An 18,606-nucleotide genomic window follows, 5' to 3' on the forward strand; every position below is an offset into this window, starting at 1 on the left:
CACCACATCTCACCTCATGAATATTTATGAATATGAAACATGATAGGGCTGACAAACATGATCAAAATGTAGATGAACCATAGTTGGTTTATGGAAGCAACACTGCTCGAAGTGAAGCATGTTAGACCACAGTGTCACGAATTTCATGACAATGATTAATTTTATGAATAATGTTTTGCCAATAAATAATAGCAATGATTATAGTCAACGCTGCTTCGATCCCTGGCCGCGTTATACCAAAAACCTGAATAAGATGGTTCTTCTTGTTACCCTGCCTGAAGCTTGCATTAAGGGGCTAAAACAAGGACTGGTTGACTTAAACCACGGCATGGTATCTCACTGGTCAAAAACTATCAAACCGGCTTTACACACGCACGAACGCACGAACGCACGCACACACATGGACAGTCACACATACATACACACGCACGCACACAAACACACCCGCGCACGCACGCACAGTCACACACAGTCACAGACACCCACAGTCACATACACGCACGCACACATACACACGCACGCATACACACACACGCACGCACAAATGCGTAATATAAATTATATCACAGCTATTGCTTGTGGTCAGTGCTGGTATTGTATAGCGGTACTTAAGTAGAATGGCACTGTCAAGCTGTGAATGGCATGCGTCCAATAAACGTCTTGCCAATATTCAGGGTGTTTCCATTGTGGGTCCCGTTGTACTGAGGTCATGCAATTTGTGTGGGTGGATATGTGAATAGTGGGTATTTAGCGGATTGAATGTATTCTCTCTGTGGCACACCCCACATATAATCGGTCGGTGAACATATCACGCCATCTGTGAATATCACTTACTTAGATGACAAGGAGTTTTCGTTTACCGTCAAAACATAATAGATTTGCCGTTGGCCTGTGGTGATGTATTGTCCTTTTGTCATATTTATTATCTGATAGACGACGGTAGTTATGTTGAATGTCTAAGACGCGACACACACGCACCGACAGTGTAACCTACTTGAATTGAATTAAATTATTAGTCATGGGTTGTCGAATCTGAAACCTTTCGTGCTTTCACAAGTGACATGGATCATATGTTGTGCTGTCTTGAAATATCTTGGAGCATCTGAGATTCCAAATGACTTGAATGCAGCCACGTTTACAAAACGCCCTAATCAAACAACTTCCGTCGTCAACTCATTGTCTCAATGGTCTTGTTCCGTGTATCTAAGGAGTCCAATATTGCAAACTATGTCGTAATCATGGCGTATAGACTATTATAAGCGGCATATACACAAAGTTAACCAGCCATGTAAATATAATGACGATAAACCAGTACTATTGGACATTTTAAAATGGATATCTACAGATGGACACCACTAGATCAAAATGAATGAGATGAGTATGTGAAAGTGATACCAATGATGTTTGTACGCACGCAGCAACATTCCAGCTATATGACGTCGGTCTGTAAATAATCGAGTCAGGGCTAGACAATCCAGTGATTGACATCATGAACATCAATCCACGCAATTGGGATACGATGACATGCATCAACCAAAGCGGGCATGACCACCCGATCCCCTTAGTCGCCTCTTACGACAAGCATAGTCGCTTTTTACGGCAAGCATTGGTTGCTGAAGACCTATTCTACCCCGGACTGATACCAGTGATCTATCTCTAAACAAATGTTGCACAAGAATACAATTGCTGTCAGTTGACCTGTCCATGATGATTGCCATACGCGATATATGTGTTTTGGGCCTATGTGAGGTTCACACTATAAAACATTGATATTTATCGCATACAAAGTTTCTTTTAGCCGTGAGCTATTCTGTTATTTTTAACCTCAATCAGTTCTCAAGAGACACGGAAGCAAGACATTTGTTAAATCAGCATACTGTGGCAGTTAAAGTCAAGAGAGTCGTCCACAGGCAGCTTATATATATTTTTAATGTTCCTAGCAGATAATTCCCATATGCCGTATAACACAGCCGGGATCCAACATCGACCTCACGCTCTGTACTGTGGGAGGGATGCCCTTCCAGACGCAGATTGAAGCCGTTGACCATCTTGGTAAATGTATCCACGCAATGACAATGATTAATGTCATGAATACTGTTTTGCCTTAAAATACTTACTACAGTTGTTTATGAAAATAAAAGCGACAAATCCTTTCCATATTCATAAGAAATCTCTGTCAAAAACAGAGTCGATTTTTCAATTCCGACTATATCCCGAGCATGTGTTTATGAATCACAGAGCCACGACCACGCAATGACAATGATTAATTTTATGAATATTGTTTTGAGTTTAAATAATAGCAATCATCATAGTCAACGGCAATTGCTCAATAGACCGCCTCCGTGGCCGGAGAGTGCAGAGTCCGTGCTTCGATCCCCGGCCGCGTTATATCAATTTTTTTTAAAAAGAGATGCTTGTTGTTACCCTGCATGGAGCTTGGCATTAAGGGGATAAAACAAGACCTGGACGACTTTAGCTGCGGCATGGTATTTCAGTGGTAAAGAACTATAAAACAACAACATATCTGTGATGTTCATAAGCGAGGACTCGCTCTAAACGTTATTCGTGAACACTCCAATGTTCGTATCTAGTGAAGGAAGCGACCTGTGAAGATCCGGGGTAGAATAGGTCTTCAGCAACCCATGCTTGCCGTAAAAGGCGACTAACGGGATAGGGTGGTCGGGCTCGCTGAATTGGTTGATGTATGTTATCGTATCCCAATTGCGTGGATCGATGCTCATGATGTCAATCACTGGATTGTCTGGTCCAGACTCGATTATTTACAGACCGACGTCATATAGCTGGAATATTGCTGAGTGCGGCGTTAAACAACAAACCAACCAACCAACTGAAGGAAGCATATTTATCTCTCCAGCAACGACGAAAGAACATAGTCATAGTACGCTTTGACAATCCCAGTGAGATCCAGAAACATTGAGTGAGTCGTAACAAGGAAGTGTCGGCCGACTGAAGGATCCGTCATCCACGGGGACCCACACCCTCATTATCCATGCAATGAATCACCCGGGTTGTGCAGCGATATTGGCTCTATTTGATGTGTTTGATGACTGTTGACAATGCATCGTTGTTTGGGGTCACTTTGACCTACACGACTGTTATAATGTTATAATGTACAAGCCTCATGTAGGCTACATCTTGGGATTGTCGAGGTCACAGTGACACTCATTCGCAACTAGAAGGCAAACAACAATCCCCCCTCCTCCGACCTGTTAGCCCATTAAAGGGCAGCCAGAGCAAACTAGTCCTCAGCTGTTTAGGCTCTGTAAAGATGTTTTGTGATGTGATTTGAATACATTCATGCCACGCATGTACATGTAAATAGTTATTCAAACTGTTCAATACAATTTTAACACATACTTATAGTCCTGCACAATTACTGTGGAATATAGTTATTTTATGAAAAAAACCCACAATCTAAGAATGTATACAAAAGCAAGTCTAGCCAGCTCTAGCTAGCTCTATTCCACATATGAAATCATCATAGGGATTTTTTATTTAGAGTCAAGAAGGATATTGTATAATATAAGATTTCAAAGACTAAATGTTGTTAGTCTAGCATACATGTTGATCTTGAAAATAATTGAAGCAGGGCAGCACTATAACTATACCGAGAAGTAAGCATATGGATGATATAGCATATGGGATAACACCATTCAAATCAAATCAAATAATTATTATTTCGTGTTTAGATCGGCAGAACAGTGCACCACAGTACTGACTGCAAGAGGCAGCACAATACGGGTACATTACGGCATTGGGCAGTGGTGTTAAATGAGGTTTAACGTCGGATACAAGATTATTGTACTTGTATAGCGACGTGCATGCAGGCGTATGTGGCTGCTTGTACTAGTCCGGACTAATGCCGGTTGAATAGTTCTTGACCACTGAGATACCATGCCGTAGTTTAAGTCAACCAATCCTTGTTTTAGCCCCTTAATGCAAGCTTTAGGCAGGGTAACAACAAGATCCATCTTGTGATGTTTTTTGGTATAACGCGGCCGGGGATCGAAGCGCTGACTTTCCTCTCTCGGGCCAGACCACGGGGGCGGTCTATTGAACAGTGACCGTGTGTGTGTGTGTGTGTGTGTGTGTGTGTGTGTGCATGTGTGTGTGTACATGTGTGTGTGTGCCCCGTGAAGATTCCGGGGTAGAATAGGTCTTCAGCAACCCATGCTTGCCGTAAAAGGTGACAATGCTTCTCGTAAAAGGCGACTAACGGGATAGGGTGGTCAGGCTCGCTGACTTGGTTGAAGCATGACATCGATCCCAATTGCGTGGATCGATGCTCATGATATCAATCACTGGATTGTCTGGTCCAGACTCGATTATTTACAGACCGCCGTCATATAGCTGGAATATTGCTGAGTGCGGCGTTAAACAACCAACCAACCAACATGTGTGTATGTGTGTGCATTTGTGTGTGCCATTGCGTGCGTGCGTGACTATAAGCCGGTTACATAGTGCTAGCCGCCCACTAAAGTAACATGCCACTGGAATATGCCAACACATAAACTGGCAGTTTGAAAGGTTGATATGACCAGCAAACAAGAGAATCTACGGTGAAACCAACAAAACATAATTATTATTATTAATGATTTTATTTATCGACGCGTACAAAAACATTTAACATCGCCTGAAACTGTTTCATAATTCCACAGACAATACATATTCATCAGGCCATGCAGCATGGCCCCCGTCTAGCTACATTGGGGCAAGAATGACATGTAACAATTGTATAATGAACATGACATATGAAAATAAATATCTATTGCAAAATTCTAGAAAATTCCAATGCCTCTGACAGGGATATGTGCCTCGGTGCATCCTCACAAGTAGCCTTGGGCCCCGTGAAGATCCGGGTTAGGATAGGTCTTCAGCAACCTATGCTTGTCGTAAGTGGCGAATAACCGGATCGGTTGGTCCGGCCCACTGATGCATACCATCCTATCCCAATCACTGGATTTTCTGGTTTAGACTCGATTATTTACAGACCGCCGTCATATTGCTGGATTATTGTCGACTGCGGCGTTATACAAACAAACAAATAATGTAGACTTGGACAAACGAATTGACGTAACACTGCTGCGTTACGACTTTCAGTTTTATCCCGTGGGTCTACTGAATGTTGGTACAGCGAACATGGCGGTGGTTTGACAGATCAACGTTTACGTGCGGAATTCGAGCACTCGATTAATGGATCATGTAGGGTGAGGGTACGTATCTCCACACAGCGACATGCGGCACCTTACACCACTAGTGTCTTGGACGAGTTTACCACATCCACGTGGAAAGTGTAATGAACCCATCGGTTAAATACTTTAGTCAATGTCTTTTAGATTGCAACACAGTAAAATCTCTCATTGGTTGTACACATAATCTGACAAGGAGTACAGACCTTTAAAACAGAATAATTATACAGAATACTGAGTACAAGGATGAAATTATTATGGCAAGATATGGGAACAACATTAGTATTCAAAGCCTGACACGGTATAGTTAATAGCCGCTTAACGCCAAGCAGTGTCCTTACATTGATATGTAAAACAATTAAAACAGTTATTGAAGCCTAAAGTCAATAATATTGAAGCTTCATCCCAATGACCTGTAAGTATTGAAGCTTTAGGCCAATAATATTGAATCTTCATCACGATGACCTGTAAGTACTGAAGCTTTAGGCCAATAATATTGAATCTTCATCCCAATGACCTGTAAGTACTGAAGCCTTAGGCCAATAATATTGAATCTTCATCACGATGACCTGTAAGTACTGAAGCCTTAGGCCAATAATATTGAATCTTCATCACGATGACCTGTAAGTACTGAAGCTTTAAGCCATTATTTCAACCTGGCTCACAGATCGAGAAGGAGAATTTTGAGATTTCTCCTCCTGAACCTCATGCGCGATCATTTCGAACAAGTCGCAGTTGTCAGCATCTATATACTTCTTAAGTCTTAGAAAAGCGTTCAGGTAGCCATTACTGGCAGTGGTGACGTTGTCGAGCCTGGCGACGATCACACGGCCGCGACGCTGTTTGACCATGATATTGTAGGTCTCCGTGAACTCGAACATCTTGGAGGGATTGTCCACATAGCTACCAGACAGCACAATGACAGCTGCGCGGCTTCTCTGGAGCGTCTTGATGACTTCATCAGTGATCACTGTCCCCGGGTCCATGTCCCGGAGCGGGAAGTACAGTCTGAGGTTGTGATTCTGCTCCAATTCATTAAGTAGTTTCTTGGACCAGACTCGGTCAGACTCACTCTCTCCATCCACCGACACAAACAAATCGTACTCCGAGTCGTCATCGCTAGTTCGCTTCAGCTTTTTTGCACCCGTATGAAGAAGGTGCATCAATTCATACCGAAACACCACAACAAGGGCCACCAAAAGCACAAATATGACTGCAAATGTTCCCAACAGGGCGCTGAATATCTTAGGAAAAGGACTCCGAATCTGACAGTTAAGTAACCTTTTGTCTGCTCGTACAAGCTGTACGGTATTGCCCGCTGGCATCAAGCAAGTGATGTCGGTGACGTTGTAGTTCGGATGTTGGTATCTGAGCCACAGTGACATCCACGTGGAGGAACAGCTGCACACAAATGGGTTTCTGTTGATTTCTAGTTTAGAATAATGGATGTTCTGGATTTTTTCCGGTAAAAACTCAAGAAGATTGTCCGATAGGCCCAGAAATGCAACCCCATTTTGCAAAAGGTCAATTGCTGAAGGTTCAATAATTTTAATATTATTTCTAGATACGTCAATATATTTTGTTCTTTGCAAATAACCTACTGCTTCCAAGAAGGTAATGGAATTATCGCCAAAAAGCAGTTTTAAATTACCTTCGGGAACCGTGGACGGTAAACGTGTCAAGTTTCTACCACGGCAGTCAACCAACATCTGTTTTTTCTCCGGCTGATCCTGACATAAACAATCTTGAGGACATTTGTCCGTGACGTTACACACAAACGCATCCAGTGGCAGATTTAGCACTTGCTTTCCTTTCAGATGAGCTGGACTGTCGCAGAGAACATTGAAGTAGTACCTCGATATTACCATAGGTAAATTCGATGCCAGGTGGAGAAATTCATGAAAATTGCAATCACAGATCCACTTATTATGTCTGAAGTCAAATCCCCACGCCATGAATATACCAATAATTTTCAGATCATGAATTCCATAGATCTTCAATTCCTCTGACACCCATTTCGTATACAAATTGTGAGAAAAGTCTACCATACCGGGTCCATAGCTTTTGGATACATCCACTAACCAGTTTTCTTCGTTTGAGAAATGGGATATCTTATTGTAACTTAGGCCGAAATAACAGAAGTCATGGGTAATCCTCATCGGCCAGGCCTCAGACGCTGTCAGGTCGTTGTGGTCAAGATCAACCCTCATCAATCCATGTAAGTCTTCACTGAACACTCCTGGCTCAATAGTATGTATTTTGTTATAAGCAAGGTTGATGTATCTCAACCTTTCCAAACCAAAGAACACACCCGTCTCAACAGATTTAATTTCCTGATTGAAAAGTTCCAGAGCTATCAAATTCTTCAGACAGCTAAGGCTGGGAATTGTTTCGATATAACCGGCCCCCGCACGTATACTTGCAATGTTTGGATAATCACATATATCCTCAGGGAGACGTGTGATGCACGGGTTTGAGAAGAAGAGTCGGAATGGGGATGTTTTGTTGGTGCCGGGTGGTAGCCGAAGGGTGACGTTGTCAGGCTGACTGCAGTCGTAATTTAAGATGAGGTTCGGGAGTCTGTCTTCTCTCATGTTATTGCAACATTCCATGTCATCTACAGAACACTGAAGGACGTCCTCCACGGTGACACTGGTTCCGACAGACACACTGATCAAGACAATCGCGATGAGGAAAACCAAACGTAGTGACAGAGAAAACAGCATTATTTGTGTCTTCCAAAACTGTCTGTTAAAAGATGGACACTTGTTTGTGTGTCTTTCAAATCTGTCTGCTGAAAGAAGAACACGAGTTTCTTTCAAACCTGTGTCGTCTGCTCGAAGATACCGACATTGATCAAGGCCGGTGCGTCGGTACCACCAACTCGACTCCAATAACTCTGCCGTCTGCTAAAAGTTACAGATCACGCAAAATGTCCTCTCCCAGTCGTGCTCCTGCTCTGGGCTGCCACTTCTCCATGCATGGTCTCTGACATCAATTCAACATGTGCAAGTCACTCCCAAAACAAATGTCTACGATGTAGGATCACGTCAAACACAAGCCTGATTAGGTGAGAGTTAATCCTGATACATAGTGAATGTGCCAGTTGCCTCGTTCAGACGCGTTTAGCCAAGTGGCGCTGAATTAACATTCGACTCACCTCTCAAAACAAACACTCTGAATCGCCCACTTCGTGATATTTATATTTCAACACCACGAGTCTGTGTCAGAGCATTTCAGTGCGTATGCTCAGCGTCCATTGGCTGAGAGTAGTAATGTAGAAGTTCAAAGGTCAAAAGTCGCACCTCACTGGGCACATAAGCAGACGACAATATTTTCAACCGCAGTGAGGCAGTCTCCGGTTGGCGGTCAGAAACGTGATCGCAGGTTGATTATGTCATTGTGTCACATGTATTCTTACCAACAGCTGTATGTGTCGCGATCGATAGCAGACATCAGTGAATGTTACAAAGAAACCATTCAACTATAGACTATATCTATAACAACGTCTTGTTTATTGCATTCAGCAGAGACCATATAATAGAGGGACGGCCGTCACCAACAGTTTATCACTAACCATCAGCGCTACGGTCGGGCATGTAACTGATACACCCCGACACCCTGCTGTTAACCTCCCTGTACCGCTGCAGGTGCGCAATAGATGCGCAGACATGCACGACTGACCATTCTGGTAACCAGGTAAACAATATTACATAATATCCGGGGTAAGAGTTAATTCCCTTAGCCGAGATTTCTCCGACTGCGGCCAGCGACAATCCAATAAAAGGACGTCTCTAAGCGGATTACAAAGATTTTTTTATGATATCTCTCATTAGCTCATGTCTGTTGGCTGCAAATTATTTGCTAAACATGTGTGTCTTCGGGGACATTTATTTCAATTTACATTCGCCACAGCCATGGACGACTTCATTCGCTGGGACGATTTCGTCTTGGACCTAGATATACCACTTGAAGAATTCCCACTCTTCGACCAGTGGTTGGTTTCGGATGACTCGTGGTCTAAATAGAATGACAGAGATGGTACCGCTACCAAGCCGTTGGTAAATACCTCCCAAAAGGTTTCACTCAAAGAAAAAAGATAGGAAATGAAAATATGATGTCTGTCCACAAGCGTAAGTTTTCGAGGGCGTGTGAAGAAACAGCCGTTTCGGTATGTATAACCAGAGACCATATAATAATCTATTATATGGTCTCTTATATAACGTATTCTATTTGTTTTAAAAATCGGTTCATATGTCTCATTTTATGCTGCAATTGTTAACTATTATAAATAAACACATATCGCCAATCTACTACGAACGCCACAGAAAACTACGATCCGGTAAATTTCACAGGAACCCAGGAAGTGTAAATAAAACTCATCCAGAAGCAGGGAAGATTCCTGTAACATATCACCATATTCCCGATGTTCACAAAATTTATCTCCATATATATTAACTTCATATCTTATAAGTCCAGACTAGATTTACGTGAAAAAATGCATGATCACCGACTGGTGTAAATGCTTTACTATTAGCCAGAAAAAATGACGACTTATTGATGTTTTTATTTCATGTAAATTAGCTACAATTTTATAATGCTAATAGTTCCAATGAATTAAAAATACACATTAAACTACGAGCGTTGTTAAATGAATTTTCAATGTGTCCGACAATGGGCTTCGAAGGAATCAAATGTTATTGGTTAATGCCAGTTTGGGGCTAGCAGTGATAATGGGGTTTGCCGGAGCGAGATAAGTTTTTTTTCAAAGGGAGGCTACTGTTAAATTCCAAAGCAAAGAGGACGATTGTAATTTTACAATCGTTATTTAATATTACCCGATTAGTTTGATATTTCAGCATCCAAATAATTAGGTATTTCAGGTATAACAATATAGCTTCAACGAGCATGGTACCAGATATATGCTAGTATATGTAAACTGTAATAACGTTTGTAGTTTTCAAAATTGTTTCATCATTGTTATCTATTTATATCTGATCAATGAAAAACAAACTTTAAACTCTAACCTGGAACGAGGCATGCAATTATTTCTATTAAAACAAAACAAAACATCACAAACTCTGACACATGTAGATGTAGACCATCTATACATTTTACTGAATGACACCTTCGACCTTGTTGTCTCAGACTTCTCTCCCGACGACTGCCGATATAATCCTTCTTTCTTGGCATTTACAAAGTAAATGATAATTTTATAATACAAATATTTCATGTAACAGATTTTTATTTTTGTATGATGTTTTCATTGTTTTCCAAATACACAAAGTAAGTAGTACCTTCATCATATTTACATTATTATGATTGGGTTTAGGCCAAGATCATTTTGCTCAGAATCAATATTTACACGGCCTAAAATAAATAATTGATTAAATGTAGTCATGATTAATACAGACAAAATCTACAGAAGATAACAAATATGTAGTATTGTAGTATATGCGCGATATGTGATAGAAGCCTAATTTTAACAAAGTTAAACTTACGAAGAAATGGCGAAAGCAATGGTAAAAAAAACCCCGCGTCTTACAAAAACAATTCTAATATCATACAATATAAGTCACTTTGTAGAATGTTTCAAAAGATATATGCGGATGATAATCACAGACAAAATGCATGTTATGTCGTCTGCTATATGGTAATTTAACTTAAAATATGTGACGTAAAATATGGCCTTGCGCCAAAAATCATACCAAAAAAACTACCGATCGTACCTAAATAACTTTGGTACCAAGCCAAGGGAGAAATCGTGATGAATGTAAAACTATTTAATTCAGGACCGATAATAGGAACACATTCGTCTGAAAGCATGAGAAAATTAAGAGTTGTGGTGCAATTATATCGGGAAAATTCAGATTTAGTCCCATTTCTGGAGTCAAAATCTGAAATTTCGCATCCGCCCTAAATTTGTTAATGGCACTAAACCAATTATTAACATATCTCCTTTTCATACATCTTGGTAACCAAGGACTTTCATTGCGGATTAGAGGCCGTTATTGAAAATCAAAATCTGCACTTTTGTCGATTTTACATGTGCGCCATTTTGTTCTCTCGGACAAAGACAAAGCGTGATCACAGTCATCAAATACAGTGACAACAACATGCTTTAGGGCACCAACAAATCTCAGTTGTAATGTTAACAATGTTAAGAAATACATGAGTGTAAATATGTATTGTGAAATATATCTTTTGCATGGGAAAAAAGGCGACAACGATAACTGCAGTGAACGCGTCTCTGCTCGCTTCCGGACAGGCTGCGCAGTACAAGTCGTAGCACTGATGGTTTCGCGCATAGGCTAGAGGGCCGTCCCTCTATTATATGGTCTAACAGTTCTACAGACGTTTTGGTGCACTCTTACACCGTTATCTAGCATCAGCTACATCGAGGGGGCACGGGTGGCCCAGTCGTCTAAGGCGCCGCGATTCGCTGTGCAGAGTTGCGTCCCTTGGGCACGCCAGAAACCTATGATTGTGGGTTCGAATCCCGGTTCGCCCCGATTATGTTTCTAGGTTTGTCAGCACCACACCCGTGCTCGTGGGTTTCACCGAAGTGGTAAACGTCTGAGAATCACAGAACTACGACCACGCGATGACAATGATTAATGTTATGAATACTGTTTTGACTTTAAATAATAGCAATCATCATAGTCAACGGCCATTGCTCAATAGACCGCCTCCGTGGCCGGAGAGTGGAGAGTCGGTGCTTCGATCCCCGGCCGCATTATACAAAAAAAACAAACTTTAAAAGAAATGCTTGTTGTTACCCTGCCTGGAGCTTGGCATTAAGGGGATAAAACAAGACCTGGACGACTTAAGCTGCGGCATGGTATCTCAGTGGTAACAAACTATGAAACAACATATCTGTGATGTTCATAATCGAGGACTCGTTCTAAACGTTATTCGTGAACACTCCAATGTTCGTATCTAGTGAAGGAGGCGACCTGTGAAGATCCGGGGTAGAATAGGTCTTCAGCAACCCATGCATGCCGTAAAAGGCGACTATGCTTGTCGAAAAAGGCGACTAACGGGATAGGGTGGTCAGGCTCGCTGAATTGGTTGATGTATGTTATCGTATCCCAATTGCGTGGATCGATGCTCCTGATGAAAATCACTGGACTACCTGGTCCAGACTCGATTATTTACAGACCGACGTCATATAGCTGGAATATTGCTGAGTGCGGCGTTAAACAACCAACCAACCAACATGTGTGTGTGTGTGTGTGCATTTGTGTGTGTGCCATTGCGTGAGTGCGTGACTATAAGCCGGTTACATAGTGCTAGCCGCCCACTAAAGTAACATGCCACTGGAATATGCCAACACATAAACTGGCAGTTTGAAAGGTTGATATGACCAGCAAACAAGAGAATCTACGACGAAACAAACAAAACATAATTATTATTATTAATGATTTTATTTATCGACGCGTACAAAAACATTTAACATCGCCTGAAACTGTTTCATAATTCCACAGACAATACATATTCATCAGGCCATGCAGCATGGCCCCCGTCTAGCTACATTGGGACAAGAATAACATGTACAATTGTATAATGAACATGACATATGAAAATAAATATCCATTGCAAAATTCTAGAAAATTCCAATGCCTCTGACAGGGATATGTGCCTCGGTGCATCCTCACATCAAGTAGACTTGGGCCCCGTGAAGATCCAGGTTAGCATAGGTCTTCAGCAACCTATGCTTGTCGTAAGTGGCGACTAACCGGATCGGGTTGTCCGGCCCACTGATGCATACCATCCTATCCCAATCACTGAATTTTCTGGTTCAGGCTCGATTATTTACAGACCGCCGTCATGTTGCTGGATTATTGTTGACTGCGGCGTTAAACAAACAAACAAATAATGTAGACTTGGACAAACGAATTGACGTAACACTGCTGCGTTACGACTTTCAGTTTTATCCCGTGGGTCTACTGAATGTTGGTACAGCGAACATGGCGGTGGTTTGACAGATCAACGTTTACGTGCGGAATTCGAGCACTCGATTAATGGATCATGTAGGGTGAGGGTACGTATCTCCACACAGCGACATGCGGCACCTTACACCACTAGTGTCTTGGACGAGTTTACCACATCCACGTGGAAAGTGTAATGAACCCACCGGTTAAATACTTTAGTCAATGTCTTTTATATTGCAACACAGTAAAATCTCACATTGGTTATACACAATGACATAATCTGACAAGGAGTACAGACCTTTAAAACAGAATAATTATACAGAATACTGAGTACCAAGATGAAATTATTATGGCAAGATATGGGAAGAACATTAGTATTCAAAGCCTGACAGGGTATAGTTAATAGCCGCTTAACGCCAAGCAGTGTCCTTACATTGATATGTAAAACAATTAAAACAGTTATTGAAGCCTAAAGTCAATAATATTGAAGCTTCATCCCAATGACCTGTAAGTATTGAAGCTTTAGGCCAATAATATTGAATCCTCTCAGCGATGACCTGTAAGTACTGAAGCTTCAGGCCAATAATATTGAATCTTCATCACGATGACCTGTAAGTACTGAAGCTTTAGGCCAATAATATTGAATCCTCTCAGCGATGACCTGTAAGTACTGAAGCTTTATGCCAATAATATTGAAGCTTCATCACGATGACATGTAAATATTGAAGCTTTAGGCCAATAATATTGAATCTTCACCACGATGACCTGTAAGTACTGAAGCTTCAGGCCAATAATATTGAATCTTCATCACGATGACCTGTAAGCACTGAAGCCTTAGGCCAATAATATTGAATCTTCATCACGATGACCTGTAAGTACTGAAGCCTTAGGCCAATAATATTGAATCTTCATCACAATGACCTGTAAGTATTGAAGCTTTAGGCCAATAATATTGAATCTTCATCACGATGACCTGTAAGTACTGAAGCCTTAGGCCAACAATATTGAATCTTCATCCCAATGACCTGTAAGTACTGAAGCTTTAGGCCAATAATATTGAATCTTCATCCCAATGACCTGTAAGTATTGAAGCTTTAGGCCAATAATATTGAATCTTCATCACGATGACCTGTAAGTACTGAAGCCTTAGGCTAATAATATTGAATCTTCATCACGATGACCTGTAAGTATTGAAGCTTTAGGCCAATGATATTGAATCTTCATCACGATGACCTGTAAGTACTGAAGCCTTAGGCCATTAATATTGAATCTTCATCACGATGACATGTAAGTATTGAAGCCTTAGGCCAATAATATTGAATCTTCATCACAATGACCTGTAAGTATTGAAGCTTTAGGCCAATAATATTGAATCTTCATCACGATGACCTGTAAGTACTGAAGCCTTAGGCCAACAATATTGAATCTTCATCCCAATGACCTGTAAGTACTGAAGCTTTAGGCCAATGATATTGAATCTTCATTCCAATGACCTGTAAGTATTGAAGCTTTAGACCAATAATATTGAATCTTCATCATGATGACCTGTAAGTACTGAAGCTTTAGGCCATTAATATTGAATCTTCATCACGATGACCTGTAAGTACTGAAGCCTTAGGCCAATAATATCGAATCTTCATTCCAATGACCTGTAAGTACTAAAGCCTTAGGCCAATAACATTGAATCTTCATCATGATGACCTGTAAGTATTGAAGCTTTAGGCCAATAATATTGAATCTTCATCACGATGACCTGTAAGTATTGAAGCCTTAGGCCAATAATATTGAAGCTTCATCCCAATGACCTGTAAGTATTGACGCATTAGGCCAATAATATTGAATCTTCATCACGATGACCTGTAAGTACTGAAGCCTTAGGACAATAATATTGATTCTTCATCCCAATGACCTGTAAGTACTGAAGCCTTCGGCCAATAATATTGAATCTTCATCACGATGACCTGTACGTATTGAAGCTTTAGGCCAATAATATTGAATCTTCATCTCGATGAGCTGTAAGTACTGAAGCCTTAGGCCAATAATATTGAATCTTCATCCCAATGACCTGTAAGTATTGAAGCCTTAGGCCGATAATATTGAATCTTCATCACGATGACCTGAAAGTACTGAAGCCTGGATCAGACAAAGGCGTTGGTTCGATGGCAGCCAAGAAACCAGTGAGAAGTCACAGGTCAATATCTTAATAGTCTCTTGCGGAGAACATGGATATTTGGGCTTATTCTGCTCTGGAATCTTCGCTGATTCACGGAATGGACTTAAGAATGTATATTTTACGTATAGTATGTATTTGACGAAACACAAATGGCACACAGTTCATAAAAACATGATGTAGTTTATTGGTTGAGTGGAACTGAACCATTATCTACATCAGTAGGAACCACAATAACCGACATTGCTGTATTGATGAAACTCAAGTTTGTATCACAAGAAAGGCACTACTTTTAAGCCATTATTTCAACTTGGCTCACAGATAGAGAAGAAGAATTTTGAGATTTCTCCTCCTGAACCTCATGCGCGATCTTTTCGAACAAGTCGCAGTTGTCAGCATCTATATACTTCTTGAGTCTTAGAAAAGCGTTCAGGTAGCCATTACTGGCAGTGGTGACGTTGTCGAGCCTGGCGACGATCACACGGCCGCGACGCTGTTTGACCATGATATTGTAGGTCTCCGTGAACTCGAACATCTTGGAGGGATTGTCCACATAGCTACCAGACAGCACAATGACAGCTGCACGGCTTCTCTGGAGCGTCTTGATGACTTCATCAGTGATCACTGTCCCCGGGTCCATGTCCCGGAGCGGGAAGTACAGTCTAAGGTTGTGATTCTGCTCCAATTCATTAAGTAGTTTCTTGGACCAGACTCGGTCAGACTCACTCTCTCCATCCACCGACACAAACAAATCGTACTCCGAGTCGTCATCGCTAGTTCGCTTCAGCTTTTTTGCACCCGTATGAAGAAGGTGCATCAATTCATACCGAAACACCACAACAAGGGCCACCAAAAGCACAAATATGACTGCAAATGTTCCCAACAGGGCGCTGAATATCTTAGGAAAAGGACTCCGAATCTGACAGTTAAGTAACCTTTTGTCTGCTCGTACAAGCTGTACGGTATTGCCCGCTGGCATCAAGCAAGTGATGTCGGTGACGTTGTAGTTCCGAGGTTGGTATCTGAGCCACAGTGACATCCACGTGGAGGAACAGCTGCACACAAATGGGTTTCTGTTGATTTCTAGTTTAGAATAATGGATGTTCTGGATTTTTGTCGGTAAAAACTCAAGAAGATTGTCCGATAGGCCCAGAAATGCAACCCCATTTTGCAAAAGGTCAATTGCTGAAGGTTCAATAATTTTAATATTATTTCTAGATACGTCAAGATATTTTGTTCTTTGCAAATAACCTACTGCTTCCAAGAAGGTAATGGAATTATCGCCAAAAAGCAGTTTTAAATTACCTTCGGGAACCGTGGACGGTAAACGTGTCAAGTTTCTACCACGGCAGTCAACCAACATCTGTTTTTTCTCCGGCTGATCCTGACATAAACAATCTTGAGGACATTTGTCCGTGACGTTACACACAAACGCATCCAGTGGCAGATTTAGCACTTGCTTTCCTTTCAGATGAGCTGGACTGTCGCAGAGAACATTGTAGAAGTACCTCCATATCAATGTAGTTAAATTCGATGCCAGGTAGAGAAATTCATGAAAATTGCAATCACAGATCCACTTATTGTGTCTGAAGTCAAATCCCCATTTCCTAAATATACCAATAATTTTCAGATCATGAATTCCATAGATCTTCAATTCCTCTGACACCCATTTCGTATACAAATTGTGAGAAAGGTCCACCATACCGGGTCCATAGCTTTTGGATACATCCACTAACCAGTTTTCTTCGTTTGAGAAATGGGATATCTTATTGTAACTTAGGCCGAAATAACAGAAGTCATGGGTAATTCTCATCGGCCAGGCCTCAGACGCTGTCAGGTCGTTGTGGTCAAGATCAACCCTCATCAATCCATGTAAGTCTTCACTGAACACTCCTCTCTCAATAGTATGTATTTTATTACGAGCAAGATTGATGTATCTCAACCTTTCCAAACCAAGAAAACACCCGTCTCAACAGATTTAACTTCCTGGTTTAAAAGTACCAGAGCTATCAAATTCTTCAGACAGCTAAGGCTGGGAATTGTTTCGATATGACCGGCCACCGCACGTATACTTGCAATGTTGGGATAATCACATATATCCTCAGGGAGACGTGTGATGCACGGGTTTGAGAAGAAGAGTCGGAATGGGGATGTTTTGTTGGTGCCGGGTGGTAGGCGAAGGGTGACGTTGTCAGGCTGACTGCAGTCGTAATTCAAGATGAGGTTCGGGAGTCTGTCCCCTCTCATGTTAGTGCAACATTTCATGTCATCTACAGAACACTGAAGGACGTCCTCCACGGTGACACTGGTTCCGACAGACACACTGATCAAGACAATCGCGATGAGGAAAACCAAACGTAGTGACAGAGAAAACAGCATTATTTGTGTCTTCCAAAACTGTCTCTGACATCAATTCAACATGTGCAATTCACTCCCAAAACAAATGTCTACGATGTAGGATCACGCCAAACACAAGCCGTATTAGGTGGTAGTTAATCCTGATATATGGTGAATGTGCGAGTTGCCTCGTTCAGACGCGTTTAGTCAAGTGGCGCTGAATTAACATTCGACTCACCTCGCAAAACAAACACTCTGAATCGCCCACTTCGTGATATCAATATTTCAACTCCACGAGTCTGTTCCAGAGCATTTCATTGCGTATGCTCAGCGTCCATTGGCTGAGAGTAGCGATGTAGAAGTTCAAAGGCCAAAAGTCGCACCTCAATGCGCACATAAGCAGACGACAATATCTTCAACCGCAGTGAGGAAGTCAACGGTTGTCGTTCAGAAACGTGATCACAGGGTGATTATGTCATTGTGTCACGTGTATTCTTACCAGCAGACATCAGTGAATGTTACAAAGAAACCATTCAACTATAGATTACTAGTATATGTATAACAACGTCATGTTTATTGCATCCAGCAACAGTTCTACATACCTGTCAACTCTCACGCATCTCGCGTGAGTCTCACGCATTTATCACCTATGTCACGCTCACACGCAAGGTTGGGAAATTCTCACGCATTCATATAAAATGTAGATAAATATATAATTTTTCAAAATACATGCTCTCTAAGGCAATTAAAATGGTCTTAAAATCATTCAAAACCAGTTTTCGCCCCCCTGCGCCGCCCAACAGAGCTTAGCCCTGGACTCAGTGGGACTTGCAGTGCCTGCACCCTGGCTTCTCAATCATTCGGACATTCAGGGTTTGACAACTATGGTTCTGCAGACGATTTGGTGCACTCTTACACCGTTATCAAGCATCAGCTACATCCAATCTAAACTCCA

The 18,606-nt window shown here is 41.5% G+C and overlaps 1 protein-coding gene and 1 pseudogene across 1 annotated transcript; both read right to left on the bottom strand.

Moving 5' to 3' along the window:
* Nucleotides 1-4,606: 4,606 nt before the first annotated feature.
* Nucleotides 4,607-8,409, bottom strand: LOC139467865 (protein toll-like). Its single transcript, XM_071249376.1, has one exon. The coding sequence runs from the start codon at nt 7,934-7,936 to the stop codon at nt 5,849-5,851; it is 2,088 nt and encodes a 695-aa protein (XP_071105477.1). The 5' UTR covers nt 7,937-8,409; the 3' UTR covers nt 4,607-5,848.
* Nucleotides 8,410-15,297: 6,888 nt separating this feature from the next.
* LOC139468847 (protein toll-like) lies at nt 15,298-17,941 on the bottom strand (annotated as a pseudogene).
* Between the last annotated feature and the right edge of the window lie 665 nt (nt 17,942-18,606).

Source organism: Haliotis cracherodii, unplaced genomic scaffold (assembly GCF_022045235.1).
Source record: "Haliotis cracherodii isolate W230 unplaced genomic scaffold, xgHalCrac1.p SCAF_2, whole genome shotgun sequence".
Taxonomy (NCBI): domain Eukaryota; kingdom Metazoa; phylum Mollusca; class Gastropoda; order Lepetellida; family Haliotidae; genus Haliotis; species Haliotis cracherodii.

Bases quoted from the DNA above. Each gene is read 5' to 3' on its own strand.
- LOC139467865 (XM_071249376.1), bottom strand. From the start codon at position 7,936: ATGCTGTTTTCTCTGTCACTACGTTTGGTTTTCCTCATCGCGATTGTC.